General features: G+C 34.5%; 1 protein-coding gene across 2 annotated transcripts; it reads left to right on the top strand.

The window, feature by feature from the left end:
- Positions 1-657: 657 nt before the first annotated feature.
- LOC125054765 (protein tramtrack, alpha isoform-like) lies at positions 658-19,333 on the top strand. Of its 2 annotated transcripts, none has more exons than XM_047656828.1 (8): positions 658-1,073; positions 2,445-2,630; positions 2,704-3,205; positions 3,297-3,350; positions 7,982-8,106; positions 9,926-10,248; positions 14,831-14,932; positions 15,571-19,333. In XM_047656828.1, the coding sequence occupies exons 1-8, from the start codon at positions 873-875 to the stop codon at positions 15,677-15,679; spliced, it is 1,602 nt and encodes a 533-aa protein (XP_047512784.1). In that variant the 5' UTR covers positions 658-872; the 3' UTR covers positions 15,680-19,333. The 2 variants fall into 2 exon arrangements, with proteins under 2 accessions (XP_047512784.1, XP_047512783.1); XM_047656827.1 differs by having other exon boundaries at positions 659-1,073; positions 14,813-14,932.
- The last annotated feature ends 808 nt before the right edge of the window (positions 19,334-20,141 follow it).

Below are 20,141 nucleotides of genomic sequence, written 5' to 3'. Positions count from 1 at the left end.
AAGGCATATAGATGAGTCCAAAATTTAAAAATTATATTCTTGTTATGTCTAAAAATAATTAATAAACATGTTAAAAAAACTATGACGTGGTTTCACTCAGTCAGAATTTTACAAAATGTTTTCTATTAGATGGCCAAATACTTTTGAGCGGTAGTGTACATCAACTATATGTAATTATTTATTTAGAAATTAAAATTTAATTTACACAGAAATGTTTTCTTCAATATTTGTGTAATAATAATGAATAAAATGTATTCATTATTTATTCCATAAATGTACCCCCTAAAAGCCCCTGGGCTAAATTTGGGGGGAAAACCTAAGAATCTATGAAGTGTCTACAGGCTATTCACTATTGCCAAGATATTGAGTACAGACTACTTCAACCTGTACAGAGTGTATGTTGTAGAAGTTTTTTTTTTTCCTTTATGGCTCTGGCGAATTTGTAGAAGTTATGTAAATCGGCTATTGTCACAGACTCATGAAAATTAACATTTCGGGCTCTTAATCTTCTTTTTAAAAATTATAATTGTGAGAATTTTATTTGGGGATGAAAATGGAAATGAGTACTAAAATTCATACTACGTAGTGTTTCGGAAAATACATTTGTTGCGACATAATTTCTAGTGTTACCATTGTTACAAATTACGTAAATTGGAACGTCAAAGTGAATGTACCCATCAGCGAATGAATGACAAATTAAAAAGTTTTATTTTTCTTATATTGGTACGAGATTTTATTGATTGTTTTCTTTCAAGATTTTCGGCCAGACGGCGACTGAAATTGCAAGTTACTGTGATATATTTATTTTCAATAATTAACTTTTCTTATCAAGCAATTAAATGATCAGGGATATCGAGTTATGTCTATAAGTAATGGAAGGTACAGAACTGGGTGGCGACCAGCAATTCTGTTTGAGATGGAACAATTTTCAAGCAAATATAACATCTCAATTCGAGGCACTGCGCGATGATGAGGACTTCGTGGATGTCACTCTGGCATGCGAGGGACACAGGTTGGAAGCACACAAAGTGGTTTTATCGGCGTGTAGTCCTTATTTCAAGGAATTATTTAAAGTAAGTCCATCTTTCACTCCCCACACTTTGATGTGTCACCATTACAATGACTCTAGTGAAAGTTGTTATGTATAAAACACTTGATCTACTTACAAATGCCATGTCTCGCGTTCCGGTTAAGTATTCGTGATTTCATTTATTTGTAGCTACTTTAGAATTCTGTTTCACAATTTCTAATTAATTCACTACCATTGAGTCTACAAAATCATTTTAATTGGAAATTTCACAAATCCTTAACATGAATTTATTTACATGCTTTAATTTCCTACAAAAACTTGCATGCAAGGCTTGTATGTATTACTCTTTATTATGTGGATATACACAAAAATAGAAAATGGTGTTTAAATTCCATGAACACAACTAAATATTTTATAGATATTAGAAATGTTTAGGTAGATGTTGTAATTCTATATTATATACTTATTATAAAAAATATTTAAATAAAATAATAATTATTATTATTTTAATATGTTAATGTTGTTAAGGCTAGAAAGTAATATGCAGTCTTGCAATATTCTAAGCAAAGTATATATATATATATTTTGTTACTAGGTAAATCTTGATACATTCTCTTTTTTTGTTGTTGCATTTTACTCAAGATTTAGGCAATAATACTTTTAGCAATAAATTTAATAATATTATAAATTAGGGTTCCAGTTATATTATACTTACATACTTTTATGGGTATAGAATTTTACAGTATTTGTAACTAATGAGAATTATGTATCTATCTATACTCTTAGTCTAAAGTAAAAACAGCAGATACAATTAGTTGTTTTTGTAATGCAACTATTACTTTACTCAATATTTTTAAGAGACAAATTTTCATTTAATGAGTTGAAAATTTGATTTTGGAATATGTTATCCCCACCCTATCAAAAGCTAAACAATAGCAATATTTGTTATTATTGTGTTATATAAGATAAAATGTACCAGTATGTGGTCAAGTAGTTCACAATAAAATGTCACATATGGTAAGATAAAGTAATACTTCAAAGATAAATATAAAAACTTTAATAAACATTACCTAACTTTGCAAATGATAACAATAATTCATATTAATCTGTTACTTCAGAGGAAGTAGCAAAGTAATTTTTGTTTATGAAAATCCATATTACACATGTTGGTAGTGTCAGTGACCCATTACACAATTGATAAGATCTAGGATTACTCTTATTTATTGGTGCGTTGATAAAATATATTATACTTATAGATATAATTTGTTTACACTTAATAAACAATTGTAAACTAAAATGTTCATAGGAGTTTCAAAGAAACTTTTAGAATATAGAATTCTTTAATTATATATTAAATTATTTGCTTGTTTTTGTTGTTAAAGAATTAAGAGACTGAGGCAAATGTTTATTACAGAATAATCCATGTCCTCATCCGATAATATTTATGCGGGATTGTGAAGTCTCTCATATACGGGCACTGCTCCAGTTTATGTACGTAGGACAAGTGAACATCGCGCAGGCACAACTCAGCGCTTTTCTTCGGACTGCCGATGCTTTACAAATTCGCGGCCTCACTGACTGCTCACAACACAACGATAAAGTATGTTATTATAATTTATTGTATGCGTATTATTTATTGTATTGTAATTATTTAATATGTGTTTTATTTGCAGAAAACCAATCGAAAGTCTCCCCCGTCTCAATTACGCAATTTGCTAAGCGCTAAGCCCTCACATTCTACCTCCTCCTCCAAAGCCGCAAACCAAAATGTGGAATCGACCTCTGCCGATGACCAAGAGAAGAGCGCTAATCGCCGTTCTGCGAGGAATTCTCCTGAAGTGCCCAGAAATAATCTCAGCGAAGAAGCTTCCTTTCAAAGTTCTAGTCAAACGAGGCCTAATAATGATGACTATAGCCAAACCTGTAACTACCCCACATTGCGGGTGAAAACTGATCTCGAAGTGACTGATGTGAATAACGAAGAGAATGATATTCTTATGGACCCCGGTGATGCGGAGAGAGATAGCAAATCCCAAGATTTCAGCGCCACAGATTTGTTGGAACCAAAAATGGAAGTCCTTGAACAGGAAGCTAGTGATGAAGAGCGATCGGGGTTTCAGCCGTTATACTTTACTGAAAATAATACTCTCGCAAATCCTTTTGCCACACTTCAAGGTATGGGGAAAGCAAAAATATTTCTCAATGCTCAAACAAGCATCACACTTTTAAAGATTATTTTTTATCTAGTATATATGTCTCATTGCAGGTAGTATGGATCTCATGACGGGAATGAACGCGGAGCTGACTGAGAACGCAGAAGGTAAATAAATTCGTTTGTTTTTTTAATTTTCACGCCATTTTCACATGCACCAGTCGAACCGGCAGCCGCGCCCCCGGCGAACCTTTTTCACATTCGGCTTAGAAGAGAGCGCGCGGTTTTAACTCTCGTATACGTCATATTAGGATGTTTATGAACGGTTAAAAATGTTTATGAAACCTTGGTGTTCCTTTTTGTCGTTCATAATCAGCCGCATTACTTGGTGCGCGGGTGTCGGGATATCGACGGCCGCCGCCCGCTTGTGTCGCCCGCCAAAACCAGCCACCGCGCCACGGTTCAACAAGTATCGAACTAAATAAATAATTAAAATTACGGGTTTGTTAATGATACTTAGTTGAATTTTACTGCGTCTGCGCCCTCCCGCCACTGTCTTAGGCTCCGAGCGCCACATTTACCTTATACAATTATTTTTTAAATCTTCACACTAAATTGGGTACCGTTTCATTATATCGTCATATGTAGAGCATGAACATTAAAAGCAGTTGTCAACAATAAAGCAAAACCGTACAGTTGTCTTATCAAATACACGCGATTTAATTCCATTAGGGTAGTCTAACTGTGAACTTTGAGATTTCAGTTGTTAAATATAAACCAATTGTGTTTTAAAAGGAATTTGCTTAAAATATATAATACACGATGCGTTGTGTAGGTTACGTAGTGAAAGATTTTTATTAACACGCTCTACTATTTTTTTTTTTTACTTATTAAAAATATCAGATTCATGTTTGTCATTCCATCAAATTTTTATATCCATAATATCTATTATAGAAGTGTTTAACATAAAAAAAACATATTAAGAACAATAATATTCTGAACAAAAAATATAAACTATTGAGAATAAACTCGGGAGTATTCTGTATGGCGATGCAGCAGTGTCGAGGGGAAACAAAACTTGAGAAAATCCTGTTGGAAGATAGAGCGGGGGGAAATTAGTTCGCGTTGGCGCGGTCGTGGCGGGTAGGCGAGCGGACGGGCGGGGCGGGGCGTAGCGCAGTCGAACGTGGTGTTGTTGGCAGCGGGCGGCGCGAGCGGTGCGGGCGGCGTGCAGTGCGCGCGCTGCGGCCGCCGCTACTCCAACGCCTCCAACCTGCGCCAACACGTGCGGCTCATTCACGAGGCCCAGCCGGTGGTCTGCGCGCAGTGCGGCCGCTGCTTCAAGACGCCGCTCTACCTGCGCCGGCACACGCTTGCCCAACATCCGCCAAGGATCAAACCGCCGCCGCTGCCCCCCCTTCGCCCCGCGCACCGCTGACTTGACACCTAGGGCTTCCCGTGACACGCGTAACGTGACAGACGCTTATAGATTTGTATGATTATTTCCCGCGGTAAATGTATACGAAGCGAAGACCATACAAGTATGTTTCAATTCGAGTGGTCGGGTTTAGTTATTATAAACATAATGATAGTGGATATTTTTAGATTATCAATAACTACGCCGGGTCTAATAGACTCTCTTATTCTGTATTGGAAGTTACAAAGACACATTCCAGTCTATTGTATTGGGTATCTTAAATTTAAAATTATTGCTTATCAAATTAACTCTTTTGAAATACAATACCGAAACATCCTTGTATGGTGTTTCGTGGATCTCTTATTAGATTTCTCATTTTATCACATGACGGAAAGCCCTAGTAACCGCGCGCTCTCTTATTGACTAGACAACGCCGCAATAAAATAGCTGAATATTCTTAAATTTAATCTCACTCGTTTTTGAATGATCATTACTCACACTCGAATAGATACTTTATTGCGGGGATGTCGGTCCTCTTCGTTGGGTAATATTATAGGGATGTGGCTTAAAGGAATAATGAAGACTGTGTAGGTACTAGTCTGTGATCGGAATGTCGCCGGGGGCCTATACGCCGTCACACCTCTTCGCTTATTGCGTGCCTTTCAATAGTATACCAAGTTCATCGCTTCAACGACGCACCTCTTATTGTAGCAATAAGCCTCCTAGATGTATACAGTAACTTTCCTTGCATACGGGAAAACCCGCCTTAGTATTTACCCCTAAGATAGTGCTGATTCACGTTGTCTGTTATTCTATACATAATATATGAGTTGAGGCCTCGTTGAAGGGAATTGAATACCTTCCTTTCTGACAATAGACTGATCGTTGTTAAGACATTTGTTGCAACCGGTGCTGATTTTTAATGTAGATTATTTACAGGTTAATGTATATAGACCTATACACGTTACACACTCGCTCGACCTTGTCCAACGCTTTGCAATAGGTATTTTCACGTTTTTTTTCTACAGTTCACGCGTTGGATTTGGTCGAACTTTTCGGTTTTATGTGTCGGATATACAATATTGAACCCGTTATTGACAACAATAGTAAAGTAATATTTTTATACACAATAGTTTTATCTTTACACAGATGTTATATTGTTGAGTGATGGACGGCTCCCGGTTATAGTTTGTACAAATCTCTCGCATGTTACAATTTATAATACATAATTAGCTCGTCAGAGATTACAGTGAGATAAGTAGCTATCTGTGTGTATTGCAAAGCCTAATTCACTAGTGAATTATTAAAGGATATTGACATCAGAGAAAGAATTTGAATAATAATGGCTGATATTTTTAGTCTGGAATGTTCTACACACGATAGATACTTTAAAACATTTTATCGTCTGTGGCGTAGTCTATAAGTTGCCATATAAAACCAGTGTCGGCACGCTGCGCTTGACTCTAGTATAAGATTACATATTCGCTTTATTTTTTATCTGTTATTTTTGAAAAATGATTGCCATTAAAAAAGCATCTAGTCATTTTAAAACATCTTAAAAGGGAACGATGTCGATATGATTAGGGTTGTGAATTACAATATTAGTTTGTAAAAATGTATTAATTGTGTATTGCCACGAGATCTCACTAAGTTCCCATGATCTCTGAAATTTATTTTGCATTTAAAGTTATTTAAGTAAGCAGCCAAGTGAAAATTATGTATCGCGCTTTTTAAAGCCATCTTTAGGCATAAGTAAGGTCTAAGTTTAAATGATTTCGTATATTGAAACGGGAATTATATGCTAAAGAATATTTCCTATAAACTTATCACTACAATTACAATGTATATGGATGTAAATTTAAACAAAATTATTCTCATAAAGTAATTAATTAATGCTTAAATCGATGACATGCTACTTTCGTATGGATGTCGGATATTTCGTATAAAATTGTATTCTATGGCACGCTTTTTAATTTTTATCTAAGTAAAATATGTTCCATTCTGATGTACAAAAATCATGAGAGAAACAATAGTAAGAGAGCCATACGAGTCATAAAAGCTATGTAGATACTCCATAGAAAAGGGAGGAAAGAAACCTTGTTACTGTGGTAACAAACACGGTACAATATGGCCGAGTTTTCGCAACACACATGTCAAAATCCATCAATTAGTAGTCATACTTTCCCTTGTTAAGCCAATTAATTTCCGACAAATATAAAGTATCTGGTTTACATTTTACTGTTTAAAATACTCAGGCTTAATTCATGTACATCGGAATTAAACACAGTTTTTGATAGGTTTAACTCATACAGACTGTTGCTTCTAATCGTTTTGTTAATCGAATTATGTATATTAAGTTTAATCATAAATCTATATTTTGATATTGCCTTATAACAATAATGTGATTAAATAGATACAATTTAAGTTTTTCAAAACAATATTTAAAATAGAATGATTTAATGATCTGTCAATTTTAAAGTTATTTTATGATGTTTAATCTGTGCAATCGTTTCAGCAAAGACTATATAGTATAAATCATTGTAATTTTTATACAAAATAAAATAATGCTGAAAGTATCGTTTTATTATAATATTTTTTTTTTGAACTTCTGAAAAGGTAAATGGTGAGTAGATAACGATAAGACATTTTATATAAGGTTGTGCGTAGATGCGTGCACGTGAAACACGTACAAAATTTCACGTGCACGCACTCGTTTGGTTTATTTATTTATTTAAAACTTTTGAATACTACTTAAATTATGTTGAGTTACTCAATGTGCACGTGAATTAACTTCTATTGTTGTCGGCCTTGCTATTAACGAGGATTAAAGTTAGCACCGTGTTGCCATGGTTACCAAGATATTTCCATGTAACAGAATGGTATCAATCTATCAGTCTTTCTGGCTCTCTTTGCCTCGTCTGCGACTGTACGGCGCCAGGTTTGATTGGGACGGCCACGCTTCCGCTTTCCTCTCGGGTTCCAATCAAGCGCCTGCTTGGGAATATGATTGGGATCCCTTCGAAGTGTATGGCCTATCCAATTCCACTTGCGTCGCTTGATCTGCTGGCTGATCGGGGTTTCTCGGCAGCGCTCTCTTCGGACGTCAAGACAATACAAAATTCCTATATCATCTTGATGTCTGATGACCGTTCCACATCTAAGCATGCCTCTTGTCGCGCACAACCGTTGTGGAAACTATTGATCTTCCGAAAATTCGATTAAGTGTCCTTCAAGTAAAGAGCGTACCAATTCCTAAAAGTAATCGATCGTTCTGGCACCATGGGTGATAGTAACATGGAACATCTGATTTAAAAAAGCTAACTTTTTATCCACGCTGTATAATAAGGCCGTATGAGTTTAATGTTCCTTACATTATGGACAGTTCCAGGTCGATGGGATGCGCGTAGGAACCGACCGGTGCCCGATGCAGTGTGGTTGGAACAGCATAGACGCGCTTTGCCTTTCGTCCTAAAGAGAGAGAATGAGCGAGCACCGACACCTAGACTCGTAAGTATATCTTGAATATTGAAAATACAATATAGAAACAGTACATACATTGCTTGGAATCTCTACGATGTTATTGCTCCATACAGAGGAATTACTAAGCGCAAAACTATACGGACTAAATACTCTTTGTAATAACAAAAAAATATTTATTTAGGTAATACTAGCTGACCCGGCTAACATTTTGCCATGTATATTATATCTAGGAAACATTTTTTTAGTTCAATAAAAATAGCTATCTACTATAATAAAATTAGGGGTGAAAATTAAGGGTTGTATGTATTTTTGTGTGCTGTATCATAAAAAAATAAAAACATAAAAAAACTTGACACCCCTTATCGCTAAGGAGTTTGAATGAGAGATAGTAGCCGATTCTCAGACTTCTGAATATGCATAAAAAATTTAAAATTGAAATTATGGGAACGAACATTGTGACACGAAAACTTTATATAAGTAATATATACATACATAAGCTTCAACAAACGTTTAAAGGAAATACCTAAATAATATTGTTGCTTTAAACAAGCCAAATATAAAGTCCTTAAAAGGCCGGCAACGCACTTGCGAGCCTTCTGGCAATGTGAGTGTCCATGGGCGGCGGACAGGTGAGCCTCCTGCCCGTTTGCCTCCTGTTACAAAAAAATGGTAAACGACGTAATTTTCAATTATTTGGCGATTCAGGCAATTTTTAATGAACTAAATAGCCTTAATTACCTTGATAAATATGTTTTGTGTTAATTAATTGCTTAATGTGAATTTCTTGTAGATTCAGAAAATGTTAAACATTGTAAATTGCATTGTTCTAAACAATTATGATTAACAACATTATTATATGCGTAATGTGTGTTATAAGCACGTATTGTCTGGTTGACTATAGCAAATTTCAATATTGCTTATTCAGTAGATTGGGCGACCTTTGCCACGGGTACGTTTATAGTAGAAACACAGATTATGATATATACAAACAGTTTGAATACATCGTTTGCGTTTACTAAAGCACTCCAAATGTGTAGTTAGGTAATGTTTTTTATGGAATTTGCGTAAATCAAAGATATAGTTATCTTAATCGATAAAGATCTTAGCGATGCTTGATACTTTTACACAACTAAAGATTTAGCTTAGAGTTCGAAAGTCAGGTTTTTTGTTGTTTGGAGTACATGTAGAGAGGAATAATATATGTATTATAAAAATACGCACGCACACATAAAAGCATACGTACGTATTGACACACCAATATCGAGTGTGGGTGTCCATGGGCTGTGATGACTGCCCGTTTTGGACGTTAGAATATCTTTAAAAAAAATATGTTTCTCACATAACTCCATACGTTTGCGAAATGTGTGCAATGCAGTCCTCGCTGACTAAATATTATTTTAAGAACTGAAAAGATTGTACCACCAAACCGGGTATATTTAAATTAAATTAAGTTTTCTTATAAATTTAATATTGTCTTATATTTTTTAAATGTATAGACTTAAATCTGGGTCGGGGAGCGTTCAAGTATTACGTCACGCAATTTTCGGAGATTATTGAACCCCCGACCATCGTGACCACCTAGTGACTCCTTATACCTAAGAGTTACCATTATGTGGTGTAAAGTGCTCGAAAGTCGAAAATAATATTAACAATAACGCTTAATTCAATCACCGCCCCGCATCGTAACGTTTTACAAAAAGACCCCCCCCCTCCCCCAAAATTTGTTACGTAATACTTGAACGCTTCCTTGTCTGAAAAAAATGCTTATAGCAGTGAGAATCCTTCTTTTATTTTCACCTTATTTGTGATGTAAATAAGTTTATTATTGACGTCTAATCGTTCACAGATAAAACTCGGCGAGGGCGTGGAGATTCGGGAAGACCTATTGCGTGGGGTCAAATGGGGGGACTATAGGAAAGTGACGAGAGGTTTAGCAGCTGCGTTGTTCTCACCTATTGAATTGGCCACGTGTTCTGTGACCGGGCAGAGATGGTCACGCGCAGGGCAAGAGTCGCGACCCACGAAGCCACCGTTGGACAGACGCAGAGTTCACGCACTGATAACATATGTGAGCAGGCATTTCCCTGATGTTGAAGTCAGTCGGATCAAGCAAGTTCTGGCCTATAAGTGTAAGGAGAATTGTGCGGCCCTAAGAATGAGAACAGCCAGGTAAGAGAGGCTTATGAGTATTATTTTTGAAGTTATACTTCTTTAGGCGCGTTATGATAAATTGATGAGAGTGAAATTTTACGATGCGCGCGCACCGTGACACAAAATTAACAGAATGAAGTTGCCCATGGGAGATGCTACGGCATTGGACATAATTTAAAAACAACATTTGATTAATAATAGAATTTCTGTTACACTTAATGTAAGAGAATAATAATAAATATTTATTTAATTTTTCAAATGTAAACTGAACTTTATTGACTATAATGACTCCTTTGATTATTTAATTGTAATTAATTATTTGCATCAATAACTATTTTTAATAATGCCAAAGAAGCATATTAACTTCTTACGCGCGTACATAAGTACACGCACCCTTTTCTATAAATATGTACAGTCAAAATCTGTTATCTCACTCATACTTGGTCACTCATATTTGGTCGTAAAAACCGATAGTCGTAACAGCCGATGACGTTGTTATTAAGTACCTAATACAATAGAATTCAGCCGGGACCTTTGATTTTGGTCAATATAACCGGTTCTAAACGATGTCGTCGTAAACGGTTTTGACTGTATAGTAAAATTGTGATATTAGTAGCAAAATGTTTGTTTTAAAAGATTATGGTGAATTTGGCAAATGACGGCTCCACCTTAAACAGCTTCAATTTTTTTTCTACATATTTTCATCACTCGGCAATGGTGTACCATGCAATAATGTGGTGGCGCATGCTCTTTAATCCCATAGTAATTCATTAGAACATCATGATTTGTGAAATGAATGAAAGGAGGTACAAAGTTTTGGCTTAAGCCTAACCTAACTTAACCTAACCTGATCACAAACATCACTTAGAATAAAAAAAAACCTAACCTAACCTCATGTAATTTACTGGGAACTGAGACAATATCATTTACATCATGCATGTAATATTATCAGTTATTTTAAATTTTTTAAGGGGTCTAAAGCCATGCGCCCCCTTAATTCCAAACTAGCTGCTGTGGTCTCTGGCAGAATGACCATTGCTGTGAAAAATTCTGCTCCTCAGCATAATGCTGAGCCAGAGCCAATTACAACCACAGCACACACGCATTACCACACTTGAATTTTTTTTATATCTCATTATTTTCTTTGATTATTGTTATTTTGTGTGTTTATGTGTGTAAATGTTATGTCTATGTCTAATATTACTTCGGGTACTACATACAAGTCGTAAAGAACGATAGAAAAAAATTTGGAGCTGTTTTAAGGGGACATGATTCGACAAATTCACCAAGATTATTATGGTAATGATAACACCATGTGATGAAATATGACGCAGGCAATTTGTATTATCTTCAACGACCTTTGCTATACCATTATCATATTGAAGGAAATCTATACAAAAAATTATTTTACCTCAAATCTTTAACGATAAAATTGTATATAAATAGTTGAATTAAAGAGAAAGCAGAAAAAAAATATTTTACAATTATTATAATCATGAAATTACATCAAATTCAAAGTCTAGTAATATCGTTTCACTATGAGTATAGTCCAAACCTAACGAGAGATGAATAATGTTTAAATAATATATAGTGTAACGTTTTTCTTAAAAAGTACTACACTCTCTTATCTATAGTCTCTTTCTGTCAAATGGTGTTTACACTGTGAAAAGAGACAGAGTCCTTACCTTAAAATGGTGCAATTTTTTAATGAAGAGGGTTAATTTGTTAAATTTTTCTCAATTCTATTATATCTGCGGCCCTAGTGCCGTTTGCCGTTGCCGTAGAATTACTTATAGTCGAAAAAATGTTATGTTAAAAATCCTTTCGTCTGCGAAATATTATAATGGCATGTAAAGTTTTAGGTTTCTATGTTAAATGATTAATTAATCTATCTAGACGGTTTATTATTATTATACATTTTAAGTCTATTTTATAACATATTTTTTATGAAAAGCAAAGTAGGTAGTAGCTTAACATCCCAAAACAAAGGCTGAATCCAGGAATGGGCCATAGGTTTATAGGTAGAACCTTAAAATGAGATAATGATTTAATTCTTAGAATGTTCATAACTGTGACCATTTGACGATTATTAATGGGTTCCGACATTACGACATAAACCTAATTCTTGCAACATTACGACTGTGGTTTCTGATAATTTGTAATATATTGTGTGTATTAGGTATGCATGGTTTTGTCACGTGATCAATTATTGATTGCTAATGTGATACCCATAAGTCACCGATAAAATTTGATTACAACACAAAGGAATTAATGCAAATGAATTCCCTTTGGTTTTATTGTTGTGGATAAATTAAATAAATATTTGGGGCCATCGGGGCAGATGTGTAACAGCGCTGGTAAAATTCTCATGGTTTTTGTCCGCTATTTAAAATGATTCGATGTATATAATATATTAAACACAGTGCGCTGGTATTTTTGCGCCAAAAGCTAGACTTTTTTCCTTCTTCATTTCGCTCTAATACATAAATAAAAATTTCGGTATCTACCAAACACAGAAGTCATTTCCCTTAAAAAAATACGTAGACGTTATTTTAATAATTTCTTCATGGATTTTGTGCTTAAACTGTATTTATTTATGTTCTGTCTATATATTATTTATATACTTTGTTCTAAATTGCAACAGACTTTTGGTCTTATGTATTTAATTTATTTGATATATTTACTTTACAATATACTTGAAGTTTGTGAAGATTAATAAATAGAAGCTGGTTTATAGGTCAACAATTATTAGGTCCTTACATATGAAATTGGCGTTTTGTATGGGAGGAACAAAAAAGTTTTTTTTTTAATAGAATATATTTAATTAGTCAAAGTATGTACCTTTTCTATCTAAAATGAGAAAATGAAACGAATCATGGTTTTCGAAAAACAAATGCACGATGGCTGTAAAAAATTTAATTTGGAATTCCTAACCAAAGAGGTTTGGTTTCCTAACCAAGGAGGTATTTGAGGTCAAAGTGGCCAGTACGACTAAACGTCAATTTCATATGGAGGACCCAATATTTTATTGATAACTGAAAGAATGCCTAGATATTTGCATATCTAACTGTGATATTGGTGTTATCATAAAGACGGACAGACTGTAGTTTAATCAGGCATTCCTTATTCTATATCACCCAATTAAATATTAATTATATATACATATGTCTTTAAAAATGCCAAATAATCAAGTAGGTTGCAAAAGGGTTTTAAGTAAGTACTTTACGTCGTAAAACGCTACTGATAACCGTTGCGAGGCCATTTATGTTTTTATCTAGCAAAGTAAACGAAAAACAAGTTTATTCAATAAGATATAATTTTAACCTACACAATACACATGTTGGTTATGTAATTATATATTTCGTGATTTTTTATTGATTACTAGCTGCCCCCGCGAACTTCGTTTCTCCTTAATGTGATTTTACTTAGCCTACCTTTTTAGTACATACCAACATGAAACATTTTGCTATGCCACCCCTGTTCGGTTTTCTGGAATGAAAACTTTTTAGGGTTTTCTGTGAATTTTTCTCTATATATTTAAACCTCAGAGTTCAAGTCAATAATTTTTAATATACAAATAAAAAATAGGGGCTGAACTTAGAGAAGTGAAAATTAACGGTTGTATGTATTTTTGTATGTTGTATCATAAAAAATTAAAACAAAAAAAATTATCTAAAAAATAAAATATTTGCATTGGACCACCCTCCACATTTAGGGGTTGGAAATATAGATAGTAGCCGTTTCACAGACTTACTGAATATGCATAATAAAATTTAATAAGAATCGGTCGAGCTGTTTCGGAGTATGGGAACGAACATTGTGACACGAGAATTTTATATATGAGATAGTAAAGCGTTTATCTCTTTTGCTAATGAATTATGATCAAAACACGGATTTGAATTGAATGTATTACAATTCATTCTTCAAAATATATAATAAATCAATGATACATTTTGGTTTTAAAGAAGACGATTTGTATGGTATCTGTGTTGGTGTAATTAGGTTTAACAGGTAACATAGAGAAGAAGAGCTTGATTTCGCCTGGTACTTGGATCAGCTGAATTAAAAGATCCTATACTAGCGCAGTGTTGGCCTAGTGACTTCTAGTGACAGCGTGCGACTCTCATCTCTGAGGTCGTAGGTTCGATCCCCGGCATGTACAAATTCACTTTCTTTCTATGTGCGCATTTAACATTCGCTCGAACGGTGAAGGAAAATTTCGTGAGGAAACCGGCTTGCCTTGCCAAGAGTCGACGACGTGTGTCAAGCACAGGAGGCTGATCACCTACTTGCCTATTAGATTAATAAATGATCATGAAACAGCTACAGAAATCTGAGATCTGGGACCTAAAAAGGTTGTAGCGCCATTGATTTAGTTTATTTTTTATGCTATATTAAACTGTAAATGGCACCACGAAACAGCTTTATAAATTATAAATTTCAAATAATATCATATATTTATATATATCAATATGTTCATGACGCATTATTTTGTGTCTGCTCTTAATTTTTGCATATATGTGATAGAAATACCAAAGCCGCCGTACGGGCGCACTTGAGGCAGTAATACAATTTGAAGCAGGTTGTCGAACTGTTTCAGCGAGTCGAGCAACTACTTGCTGAGTGCAGCTGGCCGCCCGCCCTGCGACGATCCGCCCCATCACCCGCCCACACCCACGCCGAGACCGTCTTATTCCAACTAGTAAGTATATTGGAAATGAAATAAGAGCTTCCTTACATTTGTTTGAAGGCATTTTATTCTTATTATTATATATCAAACTAGCTGCCCCCGCGAACCTCGTTTCTCCTTAATTTGATTTTACTTAGCCTCCTTAGTACATACCAACATGGATCATTTTGCTATGCTACCCCAGAGACTGTTCGGTTTTCCGGAATAAAAACTTTTTAGCTTGTTCTGTGAATTTTTCCTCATATAAACCTCAAAGTTCAAGTCATAATTAACAAAAAAATAGGGGTTGATCGTAGAGGAGTGAAAATTACGGGTTATGTGGTTTTGCCTACATAATACTCACCGTGTTTGAATAAAAACTAAATTAGGAAAAAGCTAGCGTTGACTGTGTTTTTTTTGTATCGAGTAATTTATATTGTGTTGTTTATTTATTAAAGTTTACCACATCATACATAGTACTAAATCTACGGCATATGTTACAAATTCTTTTATCTAAAATGTATGACAATTTAAGTAAACATAAGTGTTTGTGTAAAAAATATATTAAAAAGATGTGTTTTTAATCAAGATTAAAAATTAAACTGTAAAATATTGAGTTCAATCATTAGAGGATTTCTGTTAATAAGGTTTTAATGAATGGAAACTTTCAGTGAGGCTTCAAAAGGCGGCGGGGCAGGGGGTACTAGCGGTGCGGGGGGAAGTGGGACTCCAGGAGGTGGAGGGGAGGGAAGAGGGCAGGGAGATGATGACACGCACTGATCCGCACATTGAGGAAACTATTAGCTATGTCCACACAGCGGGTAAACCAATTTTGCCCCTTCTCACAAATTTGCGGGTAGAAGCACGACGAAATTCTAGGCTACCCGCAAAATAGTTAAGACGAGTTGAAAATTCTCCATATTTATATCAAGTCATTGATGGCTCACGAGTGAGAAATAATCAGAATTAACACATATCGTATAGGGTTAAACCAGTGTGGGCACACTAAAATATCTTCCACTTTGAATTTTTTATACCCAAAAAGCGTCAAAAATTATTGAATTGCGCTACTACACTATAAAATCTTTCAGTGATAATTCTCAAACGGCATTGTTTCGAAGACTTAGCGCGTTCAGCTCCCGGGCGATTTCATTCATCATTCAGAGTAGGTACAGGCGATGCGCATATTTATTGTTTAGGTGATATTTTTCTATCGGCTACTAAAGAGGCCTAGGTCTCGAAGCTCTAGCAATAATTTATCAGGTTCCTAAGACATTTTTCGTAGTTAGGTTTCTTGCACGAATTTTCGCGAAACACTGCCGCTTTAAAACTTTTCTTCGCCTCTTTATTTTTAACTTTTAGTCATTTTCGAACCGCGTAACTAATAAGCATTTGAGTGCTGGAAGAGGGACCGTTGCAATCGCAAAGTAATGGCATAATTATAGAACTAACATAGATATATCGTAGTCATTTCATTTTATAGTTGTAATGTGAAGATGAATTTATTTTGGAAAGAGTCAGGTATTGGGTTTTCGGAGTGCTGTGATCGCGACGGTTTAAATGGAGTCATATTTTTTAATATATAAGTGTTAATGTCTTTGCATTGTACGAAGACCTTTTTCATGAAAGTTTTAATTTTTCCAAGTCACGGTTTTCGTTATATGCAAAGATTAATTAGAAGTTATTTGACTATCACCACGCATACACAGAGGGGCTACATTGGGCGGTATTAGTCGCGCCGTCACTGTCTTTTTATTTTTTAAATTTGTCTTTGGTTTTCCGACTAATTGAATGTTAACTGATGCATTTATCTGTGGATCTTGTTTTTACGTTTGCGTAATTAATTCTGCCTCATGTATGTCCCCGATATACGTCAATTGGTGATCGGACGGCATTGCACATCTGCACAGGGATGTATTTATCATATCAAATAAGCAATAACTATTAACTATAATTTGATAAAGAGAATGAATTTTTTTTTTAATTTTTAAAAATACTATTTTAACCAAGTTGTTATAATGAATAGTTAGTAAATAACTCAATTCTCTAAAGTCCATGATCATATATATAGTTCTTTTGAACGGTGATCAAATCCTAATAATAATTTTGAAACACACATAATCAAATATCATATCATATTATTTTACAAAATTTTCTACATATCCTGCACGAGTCACAGAAACAGACTGCGTGTGCCCATTCGAGATGAATGGTAAACTTCAGAACCAAATTAGTTTCCTACAACCTATGATCTCTTATTTAGTACACTATAGCTTATAAATTGTTAGCATCTGTATATACAACGGTCGGGGTCAATATGTCAGTCTGTTTCTATGCCCGGCACTAGTCTCCCGATATTGGTGTATAAGTTACAGTTACCAGATTTAGGATATTCTAGACACTCGACGCTGCGTAGTGATCTATACGATGCCAATTCAGTCGAAATGCTCAATTTTGCCAAATTTTTACTTGCCGAAAGTCTTGTCTATTGTTTTTTTTCGCGTTTTGTGTTCAGCCTTTCTCTATGGTGAGTGGCTCGATTTGCTCAACTGTGATGAGTGTTAGACGTTTTTCTTCGTAATCTGATTATACTCAATAGATATCACGTGAGCGTGTGTTAATTGTAATTTAAAAAGTATAACTTGAATGCTCGAGATGCAATATGTTAATTTTGTGCCAAATGATAAGTCGTAGCAATATAATCCTAATCTTGCGTAATTTGTTGCGTAGTGACCTATGAGGTTTCGAAGGTTTCTTTTACAAGACTATAGTAGAATATTTATACAGGGAAAGTGTTAGAATGTTGTTTGGATATAAGAATGTTGTAGCGGTATAATACTCAATACGCAGGATGTAAAAATAAACGCGTCGACGTCTAGTCGGGTTTCGATTACCGAAATACGCCCACGGGCCGTGTTCGCCTCCTGATCGGCTATTATTTTTACACTCTGTTCGTGCGCGAGCAATGGAACAAGAGAATTTATTTACTCATATAAGATTTTTTTATTAATTATGATAATCTTTTTTTACTAAAATGATATACTTTATTTCTCATTTTACAATTGTAATGGCAGCTGTCCGTATAGCAGTGAGGGATATGATCAATCACTGGTTAAGGTTTCAAAGGTAAATGCAACGATACATCGAACTTTGACACATTGGGCACAAACTATTGAACGCTATCGCTTCCCTTCGGTAATTGTAAATGATACGAGATTTCTAAAACATAGTTTGATAGAATGTTTGTGAGGCCCTCGTTATAAAGTCTAATTATATACATATATCGCTGAGCAATAAATCTGTGAACTGTAAATAATAACAACTCTATGCCACCGCACTCGCGTCGCGGGTGCTGTGCTGTGCCAAAATTATGTGCTAGTCCTAAACAAAATGTTGTTATCATTTTTCAGATTTTATTTAGTCCAAAATGTGTTTGTTCCTGTGAATTAACTTGAAACAAATCAACACGTCTATTGTGATATGGTTTCGCATAATGTAATCGCTCCGATACTAGTTTAGTAGATATCGATAAGGGCTAGGAAATTCTATTATAAATTATATAAATTTATCTTCCAAAAATTATTAGAAAATTAATTTTCATGTTAAGGTAGGCGATTTAATTGTTATTTGTAAATATATTTCTAATGTTGTCTAAGACAACTGGAACTAGGAGCGATTATGTGGTGTGATGGTGTGTGTAATGTATGATAACATCACAGGGTTTGTTAGATAGGATTTGTATGTGATTTTTATACAAGAGGTTCGAGTGAGGGTGTGTAAAGGTTAAGCTTGGTGGAGTGGTCTATTGAGCGAAGGCTACCAGAGAGACGGTTTTGTTGATTTGTTAATATATTTATAGTATTTATAAAAGATGCACACAATGATTTAGCTTTGAGCTCGTGCAATATTATTCCAAATTGTTTATAAGAAAACTGTTATAATTATTTCTACTCTAAATTGTTATATAAATATTTTTATATATGTAAAAGACAAAGGCAACTTGAATTCTATTTTTGTTGTGCATTTATTCTTAAATTTTATCGATATGGTAACCGCAAACCCATTGTGGACTGTAACGTCTGCATGCAAGAAATATAATTAAGATATTATGGTAGATGGATTTTTTATATATTACCGCTGATATTGTGAGTCAATTCAAATAATGATTATTCTCTTTTTTTTTAGAGTTATTTACAATATATCAACTATGATTGCTCAATAAGATGCAATGTTAATTACAATGTAGAGGAATCAAGTACGTCGTTTTATATGGTTATTTTACTGTTTATAATTTGCGAGTTGTGGCAACGCATGTTTATAGTTTTATGTTTATTCTAAGAGAGGCCAAATGTTGACTTGCTTATGTGAGACTGTTTTGCCAAGAATCAGAAAGTATATTACCTACATTGTTTTAAAATAAATGCTTTTATATAATGATCGTATGTTATTTCAATCCCCATTGACCAAAATAATGTGGTAACATGTCCTTGTGTAAATAAAATGTTCTATGAGGGCTAATCGATTGTAGATTCTAGAAGCTGTGTTTTTGTATTTTATCTGCATAAAGATATAAGATGTGTGATTTATATAAGCACAAATAGTATTATAATTTAGGCCAATACGATATCATTATGTATGTTAATAAGACCAAAAAGTATCTCGCTCTTCCGTGACTTCTGTAGTCTGTGATTGCGACAATGGACATGTTTTCTCTTTTATACGAGTCCTGACAATTTGCTCTTGCCGATTGTCAGTTATCAAAAGTGTAATCAGTAATGTAAACAAGAATTCTAAATTATGAACTTTATAAATAAACTATAAAATTCATCAATCTAAGTTCTAACCTTACTCCCTAGTGTGTCAGTAACCTCGACAATTAAATAATTTTAATACTGTTCAAAAAATTCCTATTGCTTTATTAGATGGCGTTTCCTCAGCCTAATGCACAAAGAGGTTAGTTTTTATATTAGTAACAAATCAAAACTTGGATTATCCAGATTAAAACAGCTAATTTATTTTTTAAGAGTTAACAAACAGGAAGATTTTAGAAGAATTGCAATTAAAAAAGCAGATGCTCCTCAAGCAAGGAGCTGTTGCCCCACTAACTGCAACCACTATTTCCCTGACCCAGTCAAATCCTGTCAGCCAGCTGCCTATGTGCTCTATACCACCACTTTCTGCGACTGCCGTAAGTTTATTAATAAGCAAATATTGAATACAAACCTTCATGGCCTCAAACTAA

This window comes from Pieris napi, chromosome 12 (assembly GCF_905475465.1).
Source record: "Pieris napi chromosome 12, ilPieNapi1.2, whole genome shotgun sequence".
In the NCBI taxonomy this organism is placed as follows: Eukaryota; Metazoa; Arthropoda; class Insecta; order Lepidoptera; family Pieridae; genus Pieris; species Pieris napi.
The sequence above is the reverse complement of the archived record's forward strand: the minus strand, read 5'-3'. Positions and strand labels throughout refer to the sequence as shown.

What these genes read in the sequence shown, in the direction of transcription:
- LOC125054765 (XM_047656827.1), top strand. Translation starts at nt 873, where the DNA reads ATGGAAGGTACAGAACTGGGTGGCGACCAGCAATTCTGTTTGAGATGG. An exon ending in ATTTCAAGGAATTATTTAAA is followed by an intron (nt 1,074 to 2,444) that starts GTAAGTCCATCT and finishes TGTTTATTACAG; the next exon opens with AATAATCCATGTCCTCATCC. An exon ending in CTAAGAATGAGAACAGCCAG is followed by an intron (nt 10,249 to 14,812) that starts GTAAGAGAGGCT and finishes AATTTGAAGCAG; the next exon opens with GTTGTCGAACTGTTTCAGCG.